The sequence below is a fragment of the Cariama cristata genome, unplaced genomic scaffold (assembly GCF_000690535.1).
Source record: "Cariama cristata isolate BGI_N322 unplaced genomic scaffold, ASM69053v1 scaffold35616, whole genome shotgun sequence".
Classification (NCBI taxonomy): Eukaryota; Metazoa; Chordata; class Aves; order Cariamiformes; family Cariamidae; genus Cariama; species Cariama cristata.
The window spans coordinates 94,676-114,136 of NW_009621119.1; the positions used below are offsets into that span (position 1 = coordinate 94,676).

Sequence of the window (19,461 nt, forward strand, 5' to 3'; positions counted from 1 at the left end):
TGCAAGCTATTCTGAAAATGAGAGCAAGAGAAAAAAAAAGACATCCTAACACTTACAGTATATCTCTCAGTAGCACTGACAAACATTTACATAAAAAGTTGTTGTTATTAAGTCCTCTGTGTCACACCTCAAGCATGACCAAATGCTGTATATTCATTGATATAACTACAGTTCCCATTTAAGTGAAAACATTTGGATGCATCTAAACCATAGGTACTTGAGCACAAATCATGTGGATCTTGCACATACACAGCACCTTAAGAACATGTATTTATTTTGGAGCAGACCATACAGAATTGGCCAAATGCACCAGTGTTTAACGGAAATACAATAAAACTATCTGGGAATTTGAATTCTGCTCAAAGATTTACAGAATTTGGCCTGCAAGAAATCTTTATGCTTGCATCCCAAATGCAACGGTGCAACTAGGTAACAAGCTTACCACATAACACCACCACCTCATCGAACCTCTAATTAAGGTAGAACGATGAAAGAAAGAACGTAGCTGCAGAAAATTGGCCACAGTATTATGCTTCCAACTAGACAGCTCAATTTTGAGAGACATTCCAAGCTCTAAGACCCAATCTTATCAGGTTTGGGTCACAGTTAGGTTTAGAACAACATGAAACTTGTTTTCCTGGATCTAGCTTGGTTATTGTTCCACAGCACAGAAAGTAAAAGTAGACTTGAAAGGTTTCTTTGCTATTTGGCACCAAAATCTTCATGAACAGTTTGAGAGTTGACACTCTGAAACCTAAATGTTCTCTATTTCAGTCAAATTTTAATGCCAAACTATATACTAAATGTAATCTTAAATCAAATTTGATTTCTTAAGATGACAGAATCACTGCCCACACAACGCTGAAAGCAAGAAGGGCTGTAGACATCTACTTTGTCATTAAATCTAACTGACCATTGTTATATAGACACAGAAAAAATAATTATTTTTTTTTTTACAGATTGATTGATTTTTCCAGAATTTAAAAGAATTCAGGCATGTGTTCAGTGATTAATGGAATATATACATTATTACTGAGTCCATAGCAATTTATATATGTTATATGGAGGTAGTGAAAAAAGCAGAGCATGCTTTGCTTTTCGGCAGCTGGTGGGAAACAATGAGTATCTACCTAGAGTTATTTCTTCTACCTTATTACTGAAAAGTCACAGCATAAGAAATTAAACTGTACTAATATTTTAACTTTTGTTTGCAACTGACATGAACAAAAACAACAATTGGAAGATTTGCCAACATTGTTTTGATCAATTCATATTTGGAATACTGCGTCCAAATATATTAAGAACAAAAGCACTAAAATAAGAACAAATAATATTCTGTCATCCTTTCACTTTTGAAGGGGAGACTTTATTTGATCAAATCAAGGAGAGCATGGTTTAAAAAAAAACCCAAAACCCACAACAGTTTATTGAAATGATGATTTCTTTTTAGAAAACAGGGATTCAAGTCTACTATTATAAGAGTAATTGGATCATTAAAGATTTGTGATTCTTTCAGAATATAATTCCAACTGGCGAGAACCTACAAGTTACAGATGTGACCACTACACTCATTCATTTCTTAAGAAGTTATATATACTTGTCTACATACCATTTCTAGTCTTTCAACAAGCAATATTTCTTCTACATTATTGACATTAGAAAACATTTAATGTAATTGTTCTCATCCTGTACAAATGTCTACTCCATGACTTTTATCCATTAAGCCGTACATAAAGATGATGATTGGTCAACTACAGATTGACTTCAATTCTGAACAACTTCTGTAGTTTTGTAGGATTTGTTTTTTAACCTAGTGACAAAACATACATCTGTAGTGAATTGCAATTATTTTTATTCGCATTTACTGTAGAAATGAAGTAGCCATCATTAGGTTTAGTGCTAGGATATTGCTTCTAACGGCACAGTACGAAAAAAACACAACATTTTACAAACGAAACAAGCATAACAGCTCCTTCAAGATCAGTCATTACTGCAAGTAACTGCAAGTTTGTTAAACCTTCCAACATTACCTTGTCAGTGAATAGAGCCAGTTGTTTAGTACTTCAAGAGATTTATACAGCCAATAGGCCTTAGAGCAAGAAGACAAACAAGATACTCTAAAAAATCTGGAGAAAACTACTTATCTAACCTCAAACATGGTTTGTGGGAAATCCAGGTAAGAGAAAGATGGATACTTTCAGTGACTGCATTATTTTCCGTCTCCTTTAAGTTGGTAACTGAAACAAGTCTCCACTTCAAAGAACATCTTTAGAACCAACTAGTGCTCTGCTGAGCAATAAAACATCCTACAAAACCTAAAGACCTGAAGGAAAACTGTTCGTTAGGAAATTTTCATGGATAAAATCCAATTTTTGAAAATGTCCTTATTCCACCAGTATTTGGATTGCAATTCACTTTTATAAATACAGTAGAAAATAAAAATGGGTTCTCAGCTTACCATATTAAAATCCTGAACAAGTTTTTATGGTAATGCTCTCGTGTGATAGGATATTTGTAAACTAATGTGTTATTAAAAATCCTAAAATGGTCAAAATTTTGAATTCCTGTTCCATGGTAAATTCTGAAAAGTAAATTAATTCCAAATAGTATTAGTGATAGTATAATTGAAAACACATTCTGTAATGTATTCAGTTCTGTATGTACACCATGACTACCACTCATGCACTTTCATGCAGTACATGCATTAAAAGGAAATTTCCCAAATTTTTCTGAGGGCCTATTCTTATCACCTGAAAATCTACTTTTAACCTAGTGTAATGTAATGCATTTTATTTTAGTGTAAATAAAAGCAAATACTATTCAGATGGGCATTAAGCAAAATGTCTATCTTATTTTGTTGTTAAAAATGTACCTCATTTGAAGATGCTTTGAAACAGTTTGACATTGGAAACAAGAAAATAAACAGTGATACTAATTAGAATATCAGCTTGTTCCAATATCTTTATGATGGCTCTCAAATTTCTTTTCTGGCATATTAAAAACCGCTTCTACTCTAATTAATACTGATCAAAGTTTCAAACATCGAATTTGCATTATGGCATCAAACAGTGAACAACTGAACAAGAAAAAAAAGTTGTTTCAATTATAGTAGTATCTTGTTTAATACTGTTTAGTCAAATAAGTATACACCAAACAAATAATGATATAAAAATGCAAGTTAAAGTAAAAAGAAAACCATATAACCTGAGCTGTGCATCTCTAAACAGCCCGACAAAGAGCTGCCATAATGCAGTAAGATTGCTTGACTCCCAGGGCTCCTGCTGTTCAAAAACCAAAAACCTGGGGATTCTGCATTTGTGGCAGGGTAGACTGGTGCCAGACATGAAGCTCTGGAAGTTCTAGCCTCCCCACGCTAAGGGGCTGCCACAGGTCCTCAGTGTTTGAGGTACCACATAGACAAGTGAGAATTAATGGAAAAGAGAGATGACAAAAAAATGTGCAAGACTCAGCAGAAGAGAGAATCAACCTAGTTTTAACAGAAATCAACATGCTTAAATTTATGTTTGAATTTCCCGCAGCATCAGTGTTTTCTCCCAGAAAATTACTAATCCATCTGATCAACATCTTCTAAGGAAAAATTGTTCCATTAAAAATTTCTGAGCACCTCTACTCTTTTTATTATAAATTCTATAATGATTCTGTGACAGTCTATGCACTACAGTGAGAATTCAGTGCTAACTCAATTCTAAATGAATTAATGGAGGAAGAACTAATAAAAGATACTGGTGTAAAAAGCAAACTGTTTATGGAAAACGGAAAGAGGAGTCAAGATACAATTCTATAAAGACTTAACAAAAATATTCAAAAAGATGTGGAGCTTCTTCATGCTTCACAGCTATGGAGAGCTTCGTAAGAGATAGAGTAAATATTGACAGTCTTTGTGAACTGCAGAAGCCACCAACACATTGAAGTGATATGCAACTGGAAAGAGTAATACTATAAGCACTGATAAGTTAAATAATCAGCAGCATTTGAAAGCTATAAACAGAAAAAAAGAGCAAAAAGACAACCTATTTATTTGTCTGAAAATCAAGTAGACTGATCACTTCTCTTGGATGTGTTGGGTAGAAAGCTCCAACACACACAAGCATTTATTGTCATCTTAATCACAATGCCATATCCATAAACAGGTTCCATTTCTTCCAACTTATGAATAAGCAGGTCAACTATAAATACAGTTTCACTTTAGGGATATACAATGACAATCACACCCTGAACACAGACAGAAGTGAGTGAACTGTTTTCACACAAAGCTATACTACAGGAGATTTCCTCATGATGCCCAGGAGCCATCCCAGGCACCTTAAATTCCTTCTGAAGTTCATGAAACCAACTTGAGCCATGCTCAAGAGCTATCAAGTATAATTCAATCTTATTCAGATTTAGATTTGACTTCATAAATCATCTTCTTCCCAAAAAAGTGTCTTTTACACTATCTTCAGCTACACTGAGATTTTAATATCACCACCTCCTGCCAAGAGATTCCCCACCCCAATACATAATCAAATTTCAATTTGTTCAAAAATTTTTGCAATTCTTGCAAAAATACAAAAAATTGAAGGAGTGATTTTTAAATTTTTAATGTAAATGATAGAATGATCAATTTGCTTACTGGAATGCTCTTAGCTTTTTTAAGCTTTCGTGTCTATTTTTAAATCCTTCAGTAAAAAAAAAATAAACCTTTAAGTGTATTTATTAAAAAATCTTGTATGCAGCAAAAACATCAATTACATATAGATATCAAAATAAATTTTGGTCTAAATATATCAAATATTTCTTTCTACCCTCATCAATCAAGTCTTGCATGGAACTTGCAGTAGTTTTAAAACAGCATAATTTTTACCTAACTTACTGAACTTGAAGAAACAAAATCAAGTGCCGAGTTATGAATAAACATAGCAGATTTCTTTTTTTATTAATTTATAGCTCTCTGAACTTAAAGGGACCCATTTTTTCCCCTCCACAAGCAAGTTTTATGTTAAAGTAAAAAGTTCTTAAGAATATTACAATAAATCCTCATACACACTATTATTACTTCAAGTTTATGTTTCTTTAACTTAAAATGTTACTGAAAAAATATTTATCTACAGTACTAAATAAATACATTTACTGCACATAAAATATCAATGTCTTTGGCAAATAGGACAGAAAAAAGTTCATGAACATAATTACACTTCTACTGGTCAGCAAATCTCTTCTATTCTGTTCGCTAAGCCAGCTGATGTTTTATGTCCAGGAAAATGTAAATACAATGATTTTAGCTGAACGTTAAGTAACAAAGTGACCCATAGTTTCAAAAGTAATAACAAAACTAACGAGAGAATGTATATGAAAGTATAAGCTATCATTTTTACATCATGATCTTTAGCTAAAAACTACTGAAATCAACATGAATTCTTCTCATGTTTTGAAGCAAACATCAAAGGATTTTTGGAAGGACCAAAAATCAGTCGTGAATTATGAAACATAATGGAGCATTTGGAAATTCGAATCAAGTGTCTAAATTCTGATCTTATGTTTGCAAAAATGGAAGTAATTAAAAAAAATCCAAGGATTTGTTCAAACACTGTTAGGAAAAAAATAAAAATCATGTCTATTCATAAATAATGAGAAAAATGGGAAAGATACTTTAAACTAAAAATGAAATATTTAATGACCCTTCAACTACTCTTTTTTTCCCCCCCTAATATGGCATTTAATTGGTTTTTAATTAACTAAGAGCCTGCAAAGCCTGTTAGACAACAGGTCTTTTAATGGAAAACTTCCACCCTTCTCAACTACAGAAGTGTTGGCAAGTCCTCCGCAAAACATGCATTAGCACTACAGCATGCCTAGACAAAATGTATATACTTTCAAGTAAATACAGTAACACTTTCATACAAAAACAACCTAAAATGAGCTTTCCCAAGAAAGAAGAGTAATAAAATCAGCTTAAAGTAGAAGCAAGTCTGTATATGTCAAATAACACAATAAAGATGGTGATCTCAACTAAAGCGAAACAGTTTTTTTACAGAACAGAAAATATGCACATGTGTTAATCTGAAATAGGTATTTGACAAATTTTGATTTCTTGGCTCTTAGTCAGGAAGTTAATCATTCCAAATTTTAAATCTACTTAGAGAACAACTGATAAGCCAGCTCTAGTAAACACATGTATATTTTGTACATGTTTTAGTACAAGAAAAGATAGGGCTTAAACACAAAAAGTATCACAATGTATTCAGAATCATGCGACAAATCTAGACTGGCATGCAGGTGTGCTTATGTACGTACAGACAAGAAAACATAGAAGAGCTTCAGGGATTTAAGATATTTATATCACTAGTCAACTCATACCTCCCATCACTCACCTTCACAGCTATAACTGTACACAGCAACCGTTGACCTTTCAACCAGATTCTCATCATGGTGCCAGCTCACTGCCATGTTCCCCATTCCAAAATAAGGTTCTTGTTTCAAGTACAGCATTTGTAGTGGATCCATATAATTTAATAAAGTCAAGTTATAAGATGTTCTGTTCTTTAGACTTACGTAGTCATCCTCTGGTACACAACAACTGCTTTGATCTTTTGAAACAGACGCTTTCTCCGTAAGAGAAGTAGCAAAATTTTGTGCCCTATCTATTACAGTAGTATCTTTAATTTCTTTGGTCTCAAACAAATTTTGTCCTTGCAATGCCTTGACTGCTTCAATATGCAAGTAGTCATTAAGTGTGATTAATGCTTTACAAGCATCATGTATTTGAGGACTGCAATATTTTATATCATAACCTTCAGTAGGCCAAGGAACTGTAAATAATCTTGTGTTCAAGTACTTGTAAGTGCATCCTGGGTTTCCAATTAATATACGAGACACTGGGGTAACAAAATCTTTTCCTTTGATCCTTACAAGATCTTGAAAGAAACAATCGTGTTTTCGCAAGGTCAGAAAGCCTTCTTGTACCATTTGATGGAGCTCTTCAGGTACTGTACTAGATTTCCCGAAAATCAGTTTGGAATATTTGGTCTTCCACTAAAGGAGAAAAACAACCAACCAAACAAACAACAAAAACAGCAAAATAATTACTCTTTTTACAGGAATCAAAGTATTTCATATATTCAAGAATAGACAAGGCTAAATTGACAAATTATCAAGCATGAGTCAAGAATATGGTGAAGAAATAGATGCCAGCATTTGTTACTTTATTTTCATATTCCAATATACTGCACAACCTGTGGATACATACCAGTGGCCTGTAACCAGAGAGTATCACCAGGGCAAATCTCTAAATAAACAGATCAATCTATCTGAAGATTCTGGCAGAAATCAATAGAACATATAAGCTCCCCTGATGAATATGTAGTTTTAAGTATACAAACAATAGAATATCGAGCAGTAACAAAGAGATGTTGCAAGGACCATTCTGTTTCATTCTGATATATAGAATCCTAGAGGGCTACATGATGAACTGAAATAGTTTTATATAACAACAATTTTTAGGGTAAAAATAAAATTAAAATATAAATTTTCACAAAAGGCCAGTATTCTCCTGCGCTGCACCTCTATCTTCAAAATCGTCCTTGACATACCAGTCCTTTCTATTTTCACATTCCTCAATGCATGCCAGTTAGTTCTCCTATTTTATATAACAGTTCCCCTTTTAGACAAAAGAAAGTTTCCAAACTTTTTTTCCTCCCCATCTTCCCACCTCTAATATCCTTCCTCCTCATATTCTCTTCTGACCACACCAGCTCTGGTATCAGTTGGAGTTCAGAATCCAGCAGCATGTGGAGGCAACAACTCCCAGATAACACTGCTAATCAGTAGTATCATGCTTTGTATGCAAAATACTGCTTCCCACTCCAGGAAGGCTTGGTTAATTTTATTTTGTTAATTTGGTTTTCTAAGGAAGCGAGTATCACATAATCACACCTTTTATTGGTTGCCTGTAAATCTGCTTTAACTACTGCTGAGACTGTTCGGCAAACTGGACAAAGGCTAGAGAATAAGCTCTTAAATAGACTAAGTTCCTACATATTTCATTAAAATCAATAGCTAAATAAAAGAAACAGATGCAAACTGGTGTCCTTAGTAAGGGAAAGGCTGTAATGTGAGTCTATCAGGTATCAATTAGCATGTGCGAAGCTCTGAACGACTCACAATGCCTGTTTCCTTTTGTCCAGAAGTTAGTCACTCCTCTGGGGAAAAGGTAGACACTGGCCATGCTGTGGGGAAAAAAAATTACGGAAAAGTGAAATCTGAAGGCATTAGGCCACGGGACAAGAGCACATGGATGCACAAAACTGATCTATCAAAGCTTTTACTAACATAATAGGTTATGCTCAAAGTGCTTTTAAAAAACAAATAAAAGCCAACAGCACAAAAGCATCCCACTGACCTACGATCCATCTGCAGGCTCCTTCTGGTACGACTCAAAGCCACTTTACTAGTACTATCTACTTCCAAGTCAGATTTGAACCTGCCTTTCAGGAAATTAACTTTAAAATCCAGAAGAGATGCCTTTAAAAATCACAAACCAGGCAGTAAGTCATTATACACATTTGCTACTGTATGAAAACAGTTAGACTTTCGCATTATAACACGTTAACCTATACCACTGAAGAGGTGCCTTTATAGGATCGTTTGTTTCTACTAAAAAGGGGAACATAAAAGGAAGTCTATTTTAAAAATAATCATTACACATAATAAATCTTAGTTTATCTATAAACCTTGCCACCATTTCTTGTGAATTTTTACAGTGAAGCTAACTCCCCTTCTTTACACATTCTTATGGTTTCCAAAAACTAGCTTCCTAGAGAAAGAAAAAGACCCATAACAGTATCTATAGATAATAATAATTTCTGACAACAGTATTTACATGCTTAACTTTAAATATCAAACTTTGAAAACAGTCCCAGATATCTGTTTGAAGGTCCCTCTACAATCCCCAGTACAGAACACTGAATCCCAGCTTTCATTAAAAGAACTGAATATAAACTTGGTAAATGCTGTTTGCCTGAACTTGCCAAAAGCCTGAAACGATTCCTTTAGAGGTCCTGAACTGTCCCCTTTGTTTCAATCAGTCCTTTGTATCTGTAGCCTTTGAACAGTACAGTGAAAAATTTTTTCTAAAGAGTAACTACTGAAATCAGTAACTGCAAATTTTAAGGATTTACAGCTAGAAGCTACAGCCAGATGTGTGGGTATAGGTTGATGGGAATCAGAACTGTTATTTCACAATCATTCTTAATAATGACAGAACATTTTATGTTGTGACATACAAAGATTATTACTGCCCTATTTGTTTCATTACACAAACGATATGCCTAAAAGAGCGAGCACTAACAGTTCTATAGCAGTATCCCAGTATTTCTTTAAATATTTCTGTATATTGGACATACTCAGGTCAGATGAACCAATTAGCACATTACATACGCTATTATGGCATATTTAAAAAGTCATTATTACAACATATTTTTAAAACATTTAATATGCTGAATTTCTGACATGAATTGCACACATGAAATTCCAAACAATTATCACAACCAGAAGGAGGGAAGTAACAATACCATGTAAAGCAACTAAATGCTTGAAAACACGCACTAGAAAGAATCACACAGGTTTTACAAAGGTAACAACATTGTATGTCCCTCCTGAACTGCAGAGATAATGTCTTCCACATTTTGTTGCCCGCCAAGTCAGAGGCATGTTACCTTTGGGTTGTTTTAAGACTACATGCTTAAGAACTATTTTATTAATAAGTCTTACACAGTATACTTCAGATTCTACCTTAAAAAAAAAAAAAAAACAAAACAAAACCAAAACCACACTGATATCTCAGAAGAAATCAGGAAGTGGAAACACATTTCTGACGCATCCTATGAAAACAGTTTGGTCTTTAAATCTCCAATCGGTCATTGTGCTATATCCTACATAAGGAAAGCATTAAGGGATCAGAACACAGGGTGAATGCAGGGTTCACATTGGACACCTTGTTGTTTTGGGGGGATGGGGAAGGGGGAGTAATCATGTACTCTGTGTTGTAACTCTGACAGCAAGAATTAAAGGTCAATTCACTGTTCACTCTGAAAGATGTAGGTACGTTACAGGCAACTACAGGACAAAAAAGAAAAAAGCGTATTTCATGGTCAATTCTTCATATGAATGTTAAACACATGATTTTAAATACAGACATGCTTTCACTTGTAATGGTGGTACTCTACCATAGAATCACCCTACAGGATAACCCAAGTGACAGAACAAAGTTAGAAAAGGTCAGTAAGGACCCTTGATAAGCACACTGCCACTTAGATCATGAAATGATAGTTTGTACTTCAGATATTTGTGAATTGCCTTGTTAATAGATTTTTTCTTGTTCATAACTTGCTTTAAACATTACATTGTTCCAGCCTGTGGTTTGGTGCCCATTTCTAAAATCCTTCATCAGGCAAGACACACTGAAAGAGGATGTCAGTGAAGTTTTGCTTGTGATGGAATTTCTTAGTTCCGTTCAGACTGTACATTTCCATACCTGACAGGATACTTCACTTTTTCTACTTCCATTCTGCCTAACCTTTCCAACATTACAAGAATACTGCTTTATAAGGGGTGGATCCTTAAAGGAGTAAGGCACGTTTCTCCATGAAAGACAGACTATAAAACTAAACTTTATGTGTTATTTTATTTTGCCAATTTGTTGTCGTCAAGCTCTCACCCTTCTTTTCCTCTCCAGTTGTAGTACATTTAAGCATCATGGAACTTGTAAAATCTACAGCTGTGATTAAAGTAACATTTCATAACCCCTTAAGAATTTAAAAATTGTTTGTGATGCTTATGATTATTACATATACTTAAAAATACCTAGCATGCACACAAACACTACACAAGAAGTATAATTCCATATGATGCAAAAAGAATGTATCTAAACTCCATTAAGGTTTGAACAAGTCTGATTTCACTGTTTATCTTGTTCCCATTGCCTTCTGTATTTATGGGTTACTGATACTGAGCAAAGGATATGCCACTCGGGCAACCTTGGCTCCATATTCTCTTTTCACATCAGCTCCACAAGACTGTGGATTCACAAAGATAGGAAAAAGAAAAAGATGCTGGGCATAGCAGCTCTTGGCAGCAACAGATACAAATGAGAATAAACAGGAAGGGATCTAACAGCACTAGGAAGGAGAAAATAGTAAGCAGCTTGAGTCTCAATATGTACCATATACATCTTTGAGCCATATATCAATACAAGAAAGGTGACATGCCTGTAACGTAAGCATGCTTGCTGTAGCTGTTCAAACTACGAGATTCTTTCTTATGTTTTTCATCTTAACATGTTCCAATTTGATCTGATTGAACCTACAATTCTTGTCACATGTTTTGTACCTGACCTAGAAAGATCCAAGATAGATGCCAGATATTCTATTAATTTCATAATACTCTTCCATACACTCATGTGGTTTACAACTCATGTGGCTACTGAGCCTGTTTTTATTTTTATTTGGTTTCATTTCAGGTATGCATTCCAATTTCCACAGTTTGTTTCGTAAAACAAACCACTTAAAAGAATAGTGACATGTATTTTATTTTAACAAAGCTTAAGAAACTGAGATTCATTGTTACACGTTACTGGTACTGAGTTTCTGATACGCAGCGCAAAATCGTAAAAATAAATGAAGTTCACAAAGTTTTCATTCTTGAACATCCCAATTCTAGAGGTCTTATTTCGCACAACCTGAAAGTACGTTATCAGCCATCAGGATAACTTTTTCATATCAGATTTCACAGTGTCTCTTTGAAGAAAGATTTATTTGTTGTTCAGTGCAAACTGCCATTTTAGTTTAGAACAAGCACAGTTAAGAGAAATACATTACCAACTGATCGAAATCAGCATCGGCTGGTGTCATATATGGAAGTCTATTCTCTCCAAGTTCTTCAAGAAGCTTTTTTTTCTGTTTGAAGGAGTAAAATTGAAACAGAAAATTAGACTAAAAACCAACATATACACAGCCAAGTATAAATCTAGTTATATTAAAAAGACACAAACATGTGCAACTACTTCTCTTACTACCTTCAGTTCTGGAAAATTAAATGATGAAAAATGGATGCAAAAAAAAAAAATCAGTGGAACTTTTCAACTTACAAAGCAGTAATTGAAGTTAGACAGTTTCAGAGTACATCAGTATTTTTCCTCCTAAATTCTTTTTTAGATAATCAGTCCTTGTTACAGTGATGAAAATCCATCTTGGTCTAATGTCCTTCAGAACTACACCTACTTTACTCCCAGATACTAATTCCTTATTTCTTTTTCATTTTATTTTCTAATTCAATTTGTGGATCCAATGAGTACAAAGCTCATATTACCGAGTCGTTTAATGGAATATACTTTATTAAAACAGTAAGCCTCAATGTTGGGCATACTCCGAAATGTTTCCTGAAATGGGTGTATGAAGGAAAAAGACAACATCATCTACTGGACACCAAAGCCCCTACGACCTGACAATATTTAAAATGCCACCTTCAAGACCTGCCATCCCAGAAGACAGCCACAACCATGGTTTGATGTTGGGAGTGCACTAAGAACCAGCTGACTGTGAAGAGCACGTCCTCCCTGTTCCCTTTGTTCTCTTAACTCCCTTTTTACTTCTGTTCTAGATTGTGAGTAACTCCACCAATGTTTAGTCAACACAACCACTACGAAATTGCTAAGATAAAAGCCTGATTTTCCCCAAACTGCATTTTTCCATATTTTTATTAATAAAAATAGAATTTTTGTATGCATTATACAATTAACTGTGCAGCTAAAGATTTGGAAAGTGCAAGAGACACTTGAAACATGCCATCAGATTTTTGGAATCAAACAATCCCAATCCATGACAAGTCCTTCCATATTTACCTACCCACAGTCTAACACAACACTAACTCAACATGATATAAGTACAGATTAACAACAGTGTAAAAATCGTGTATTGGCCTAGAAAATTAACAGTTTCCTATATTTCTTATTTCTTTTAACTTGCAAGGATGGTTTCTTTACAAACTTTGCAACTCAAAGATCATAAAACTACATCTGCCATAATGCCTAAATATTTCAGATAACAGGATTCAAATTCTCTTTTTTATTGCAATATTTTCAACTACATAAACACTATCACAAGAAAGAATTGCATTTTCAGCTTATTCAATACTTTCATGTTGTAAGAGCGAGACCAGATGGAAATGGAATACAGGTTTTAAAAAAATAAGGGTGCAATACAAAGGAAAACACAGAATAAGTTAAAAAAGGGTATAAGTAACACTTTCATAAAACCAAGTTATATGGAAACTACTACATATTTCATCACCTAGATCTCACTGCAAATCGATTATTCCATAGACAAGAGAATTCATTGATAAAAAAAAATATTTCTTACCCCCCCCCTCCCCCCTTGTAAATTCCCCTTTTCATAATCTTCTTGGGTTGCATATACAGGTCAAAACACATCTTCTCTATTCTGGCAATCCTATTTCAAAAAGGAAGAAAGAAATATTACAGGTAGCAACTAACTCCTGGCTTATACCAAACACATAAACAAGAAAAGGTGAACTACGAAGAGTGTTACCGTGTATTTTATTCTGTAACAGTGAATTTCATTTATTCAATTTAAGCATCAAGGAAGATGACAGAAGCTTAAAATCATGAGGAAGTATAAAATATTGTAAGGTTTATAGCAAATAGATCAGTCAAACTAAAATAAGAGAATGTAGCTCTCACTCACCTCCGCACTCGCAATCTGCTGGTCACCAACTCTTAACTAGACTGAGAAGAGCAGCACTGAAATTTACGAACTAGCAATGTAATTTCTCTAGGTCCCTAGTTTTCTTTGGGGACAGGTTGTTGGTATGTTGACATGAAGTCATTGGTGAAAACAAGCATAATGTAATTTTGGATTAAGTCGGCAGAAAATGACGTGCTAATTTGCTGCACATTCTAAAACAGTAACACTTCTCTATTATAAAAATCTTACTACAATTTTACTACACGAAATCACTAAAACATCAGAGTGGCTTTGTTATCTATAAGATAAACCATATTAAACTGCAAAAAAACCACCACATATTTCAACATGGACTCACATCTGGGGGGGGTGGGGGGAAGAGGTGGGAAGAAGAGAGATTCTGACAATTTCTTTGTCAAGTACCAGCCTCTTGGCAAAAAGCACGCAACATTAAAATGCACTCTTGTGTATAGGTAGTACTAGTTCACATTTGATTGTCAGATCTGGCTAAGTGCCGCTCTTCAGCTTGATGTACAGACTAATATACACAGCTGGGTGGTATAACACGCTGCTCATCTCTTATGCAAGAGGCTGTCACGCAGATGTCAAAAACATCAAGCTACTCACAAATACCTCCAAAAAGTAAAAAAAGGATAAAAACTGAAGATCTGGCTATACCAGCTGGCTGATGTGTAAGCCTAAGCACTGTTACATAAGCATTGCTTATAGGCTCTTCCAACACAAAAACGCCTAAATTAAAAAAAAAATAAATAAAAAATTAGCCTTTACTTGAAGGTATCAGGCATCTTAAAAAGCATTTTTCTAAATCTCATTTTTACATTTTAACAGTTATTAACAGTATCACAGTTTATTCAGGTACCAGCATTATGTTCCTTACACTTTAAAAACCAATGTGATTTTTATACATACATTAGTGATGCCAATACGTGAGACAATCTTACGTGCACTATCCTTGTAATGTCATCATGCATAGTGCACTGCTCAAGAAACCTTGTTAAGTGTTGTACTTGTGCCTTCAGAAAGGAGAAAGTCTCCGCAAATATTTTATTTTGTAGGCTGCTGTGAGTGTTAATGGATCTATTACATCTAACTCTGATAACTGGAGTGAAGACCAGAAGCACCGAAGTCCAATTTTAGAGCACGCGATGAACTCCCTGCAGACATTAACAATCTCTGCTCATTTAATAGTAATAAACAGGTTTATTTATGAGATGGTTGGTTGTAAAATTCAGCAAGTGCAATAGTAATATTTCGAATCTCTCAATCACTATACATATCTTTTTTTTTTCCCCAAAGTTTCTTCATGGCAACAGAAGTAATGCATTGTATGTTACAGAGCAGTAGAAGTAATAGAAACACCTCTAATACACATCACAGTCACAGACCAAAATGCAGTTATGCTACACATACATGGTTTGTTATTTTCAAATTAAGTGGTATAAGGGAAAGATGGGACTTAATGACATTTTCTGGCCAAGAAGCATGACAGTGTAAAAATTTTTGCAGCTGACATATTTCCCTGCAGGGTGTCAATACCTTTCTCAAAAGGTCTCATTTCTCTCAATTTTAAGATAAGAGTTCAATATATAGGTTATAAAAGCTTGTGAAGGCTTTAGTGTTTCAAACATAGAATTCTCACTTAGTTTCATCATCAAACAAGTCAGAAGACAATAGTCATTTTCCAATTTACAGATCATTGTCTTGCCTGAAACAATGTATTATAAAAACTAATTTTATTGAAATCACATTGAAATATTATTGAAATTAGTTCTGACAACAAATTTAAGGCTGCAAAGTCACAACAATTTTTAAAATGTAAAAACACTGAAAACATTAAGAAGCAAAAGTTGGGGGTTTTTTCCCCAATACTTAGCATAAAACACACTAAAGAAGTCATTAAAGAAATTGCATTTGTTAACAGAAGGGAGACTTAAGTCCATGCAAGTAGTTATTCACCTCTAAAAAGATAGGCCTGTTTGCTGCCCTGCATTTCTCCTGAATTTGGAAAAAATGTCACCTTCACTACACCAAGTAATCTCTCTGGACCTGGAGTAGCAGCCCATACAGGTGTAAAAACTCAGTCACACAAGTCCAAGCCATGGGCAGATACAACAGTGCCTATGAAACATTTAAGGATCTTAGTTTCTAGTCATACTAGAACTCACTCTGATGAGCAATTCAAATATATACTTTATCCAAACTAGTAGACCGCCAAAAAACATGACTGTTACTCACCATTCTGGAAAAGCCTATCTAATTATTCCCTAACACAGATTTTTTTCAGAAAAGAAGGTATTTTGAAGCTTCCAACAGGCATGTTCCCAGCCTCTGAGGGGATGCAATCAACATTTTTTTTCAGTCACTGATTACTTACTTTCACATTACAACCAGCATTATGAAGAATGAAGCAAAAGATGACTCATGCTATGAAAAAGGTACATGAAAGAAAATTAAAACAAAAACTGAGTTTCTCACTGTTGCATTTAAATTCCTATTTTAACAATTCTTAGATATTTACCATTTACAAATATTCCATATACACATCACACTAGGGAACAACCATTTTTAATACTCTGCAGATGGCTGAGAACTGGCTGGACTCTTGATCTAGCTTTCAGGCAAGCTGGTGCAAGCTGGTACTTGCCTGATGCACAGAAAAGACCGCACAACCAGTAAAACAATTCTATGTAATCATATACACTCTTCCCTGCAAGACAATTGAAATTTCTGATTCGCTACCCAACTCATGTTACAGTGACCGAAAGTCCCATCTAATGCTGCCTTAATTTCATTGGGTGAATGATTTTTTTTTTTAATAAAGAAAGATTGAAAGTGCTCCTCATTTTCACAGCCCTCCACCCCCAGCAATCTTACAGCAAAGAGCAATAAAAGAAAGCTGAACATTTTATCTAAGCTGAATTTTACCTATCTCACATCTAGATGTCACAAATAATCTTGCTGAGGCTAAGGAGGGAACAATATACTTCTAGAGGCGAGAATGCAAAAGGAAGGCCTAGTAGCTTTGAAACATCATCTCCATTCACAGCCTACATAAGCCCTTCTCTTCACTCCTTTCATTAGAAGTCCTTAAAACATTGGTCCATTTTTTCATCCTAAAAAGTTTTGCTAACTGCCCACTACAGTTTTTACACTTTTGAGAATAATGACTTGGGATCAGAACTAGTAAGACACTTAAGACTTCTGTTTTCAGTGCAAACCAATGTGTTTGCAGAAATTTCTGGGGGACCTCCTAAAAAAAAGGCCTCTATTCAAAGCATAAGAAAGTATCATCTCCATCTCCAATATTTTTTCCCAATAGTCTTTCATTTTCCAAAAGGTTATGAGGTTTAGCAAGGCACTCTGAGAATGCATATTGTCATGAAAGATCTGAATCACAAGCTCTAATGGAAGCCTTTGGCTTTCCAAAAATCTCTCCTTTCTGTTAGCTTTTTCCCCATATAACGACATTAGGGTCTGTGTTTCTCTTTCATCCTTTTTTTTTTTTTAATCATCTATAAAAAAACATGGATTTCTTTCAAGTCATGCATGAAGAAAAGGGCTAGTGCTCTGAAGTGAGAGCTCAATGGCTTTATAAAGAAGGAAGATTAAATACTTTATACAGTAAAAATTTCACAACACAATGCTAAGAATACACCTAGAAAAAAGCCGCTACTTTACAGGAACTTCCACAACCTTACCTTCTAAGATTCTTCCACATGTTTTTAAATAATAAAAAAAATTTTTAAAAAAAACACCACACCAAATTTGGGATAGTTTCTTAAAGAAGGAATGTGATTTTGAAGTTGACAAATATGTTTAAACTACAAGGTTTTCCAAGTGTTAGCTATTAAAACTTCATAGCAACCAAGGTCACTCAAGTGGCTCACTAAAACCAGTTATATCAGAAATGAACCTAGAGTAATAACAAATACATTCTAAATCCACTATTACAGCTTTTATTTCTCCATTATCACATATATTAGATTTCAGATATTTTTTTTCTTCAGATTATTTCTGGAAACTCCACTCATTAAGGGACTGGCCAATTTTACAGCACCATTTACTCACATGAAAAAGTTTTATTTCCAGGTTACCCTTCATTACACTGAAGTCTTACCAAAAGCCTTGTCTGTGCAACATTCTTTCTATAATCCAGCCTGTCAAAAATACTGGTAGACACATAACCATGCTGTATCACACTTTGCATACTACAGCTCCCCCCTATACTATATGCCAAAAACATTTTCATATTAAGGACAAAAACTTGCATCATTATTATAATTAACCTATATAAACTCATATTAAAATTATCTATGACTGTATAACAATCTTTAATAGCTCATAAATCCATTTCCTAACTATACCACAACAAATTATTCTGGTTATTTAATATAACCATTGTGCATCTTGCTCTCCCACTGAACAAACCATTTCAGTTGCAGAAGTAGTAGGATGCCGTTCAAGTGATCCGGTCATGGAAAATATTACATCATGAACAATTTACTGTAATGCAAAGACCTCAGGTCTAACACCAGTATTTGTAACTGAGCAGCTGTCTAAAAGACTGTTTGATAATCTTTGCTGAAAACATACTGTCTGGCTTTGCTTACCAATTTCAAACTCTCTTACCCTTTCTCATAAATCCACAGGCCCAGATTTTGGTTCACACACACACACAGACCAGTCATGCATATGCACAACATACTTGACTGATGCAACTGAACTAAGACTTAATTTATGCATTGAAGCAGTTTAGCAATGTGTGAAAAATGTCTTTGCTACCAGTATCCCCTCTCTCCCCACCCTGATGTGTTAAGGGCCCCTTAATTGTTGTTTTAACCTACAGGAACATTGTTCCTTTGGCCAGTGGCTGTTAATAGAACAGAACTGGCAATTTTCTTACCCAGTTGAGCATAGATTTGTCACGCATGGATTAGCATTCTAAGTAATCCTAATAAAAATCTGAGATGATAAATTGTTCAAACACTGCCACTTGTTGCTGACAAAATGCCCCCAAGCCTCCTCAGTATACCTGTCAATAAACTTCTACAATCACTGCAAGCATCTTGACACCATCATCCATTTCTTGTTCCCTCTACTGTTTCTGCATCCTCTTCCAGCAGGTACCAGTTGGTAAATGGATCAGCTCCATTAGGTGAGAAGTAAGAACATTAAAACTTTGTTTGAAAACAGTGATCAAGTTTCAATCAGACCTCCAATTCTTCAGTTTGCTTCTTACACATATGGACACAATATCACAGATGCACCTAAGAAAGTGTTTTAAACAGTGGATACTCTTAGATCAACATGTTTGTGAATCACAAGGAATACGTAAGGACATTGGGCCGTTTCTGCATGCCACCCTTTGCATAGTTTCACTGAGAAATAGCCAATAGTTGCTGAGAAACCAGATTTCTTAATCAAGTGGTTAACCACCTCATCTCCAACGAATCAGCAGAGAGAAACTAGTGACTGTCACCAATAATTGATTCTGCATGATGTAGCAAAAATACCCCTATACACTCAGTCCCAAGAAACCAAGTGGGTTTGACCAGTTGTGAAATACTAAGCACCAATCCTTTAACACAGAAAAGGCTCAATAAAGATTAAAAACAGATAAAATAAAACCATAGATTATAACAAGGGTTCATGTTGAAACAAGGATACATTTGGCATTGTTATC

At 34.7% G+C, this 19,461-nt stretch overlaps 1 protein-coding gene across 1 annotated transcript in view; it reads right to left on the minus strand.

The window, feature by feature from the left end:
* FTO (fat mass and obesity associated) overlaps nt 1-11,951 on the minus strand; it is a gene marked incomplete at its 5' end in the record, with an annotated part of 67,992 nt that extends 56,041 nt beyond the window's left edge. The window contains 2 exons of the mRNA XM_009701844.1: nt 6,372-7,032; nt 11,874-11,951. Of these exons, the coding sequence (XP_009700146.1) occupies nt 6,372-7,032; nt 11,874-11,951 (739 nt within the window). The remainder of the gene's footprint in view (nt 1-6,371; nt 7,033-11,873) is intronic.
* Nucleotides 11,952-19,461: the final 7,510 nt, after the last annotated feature.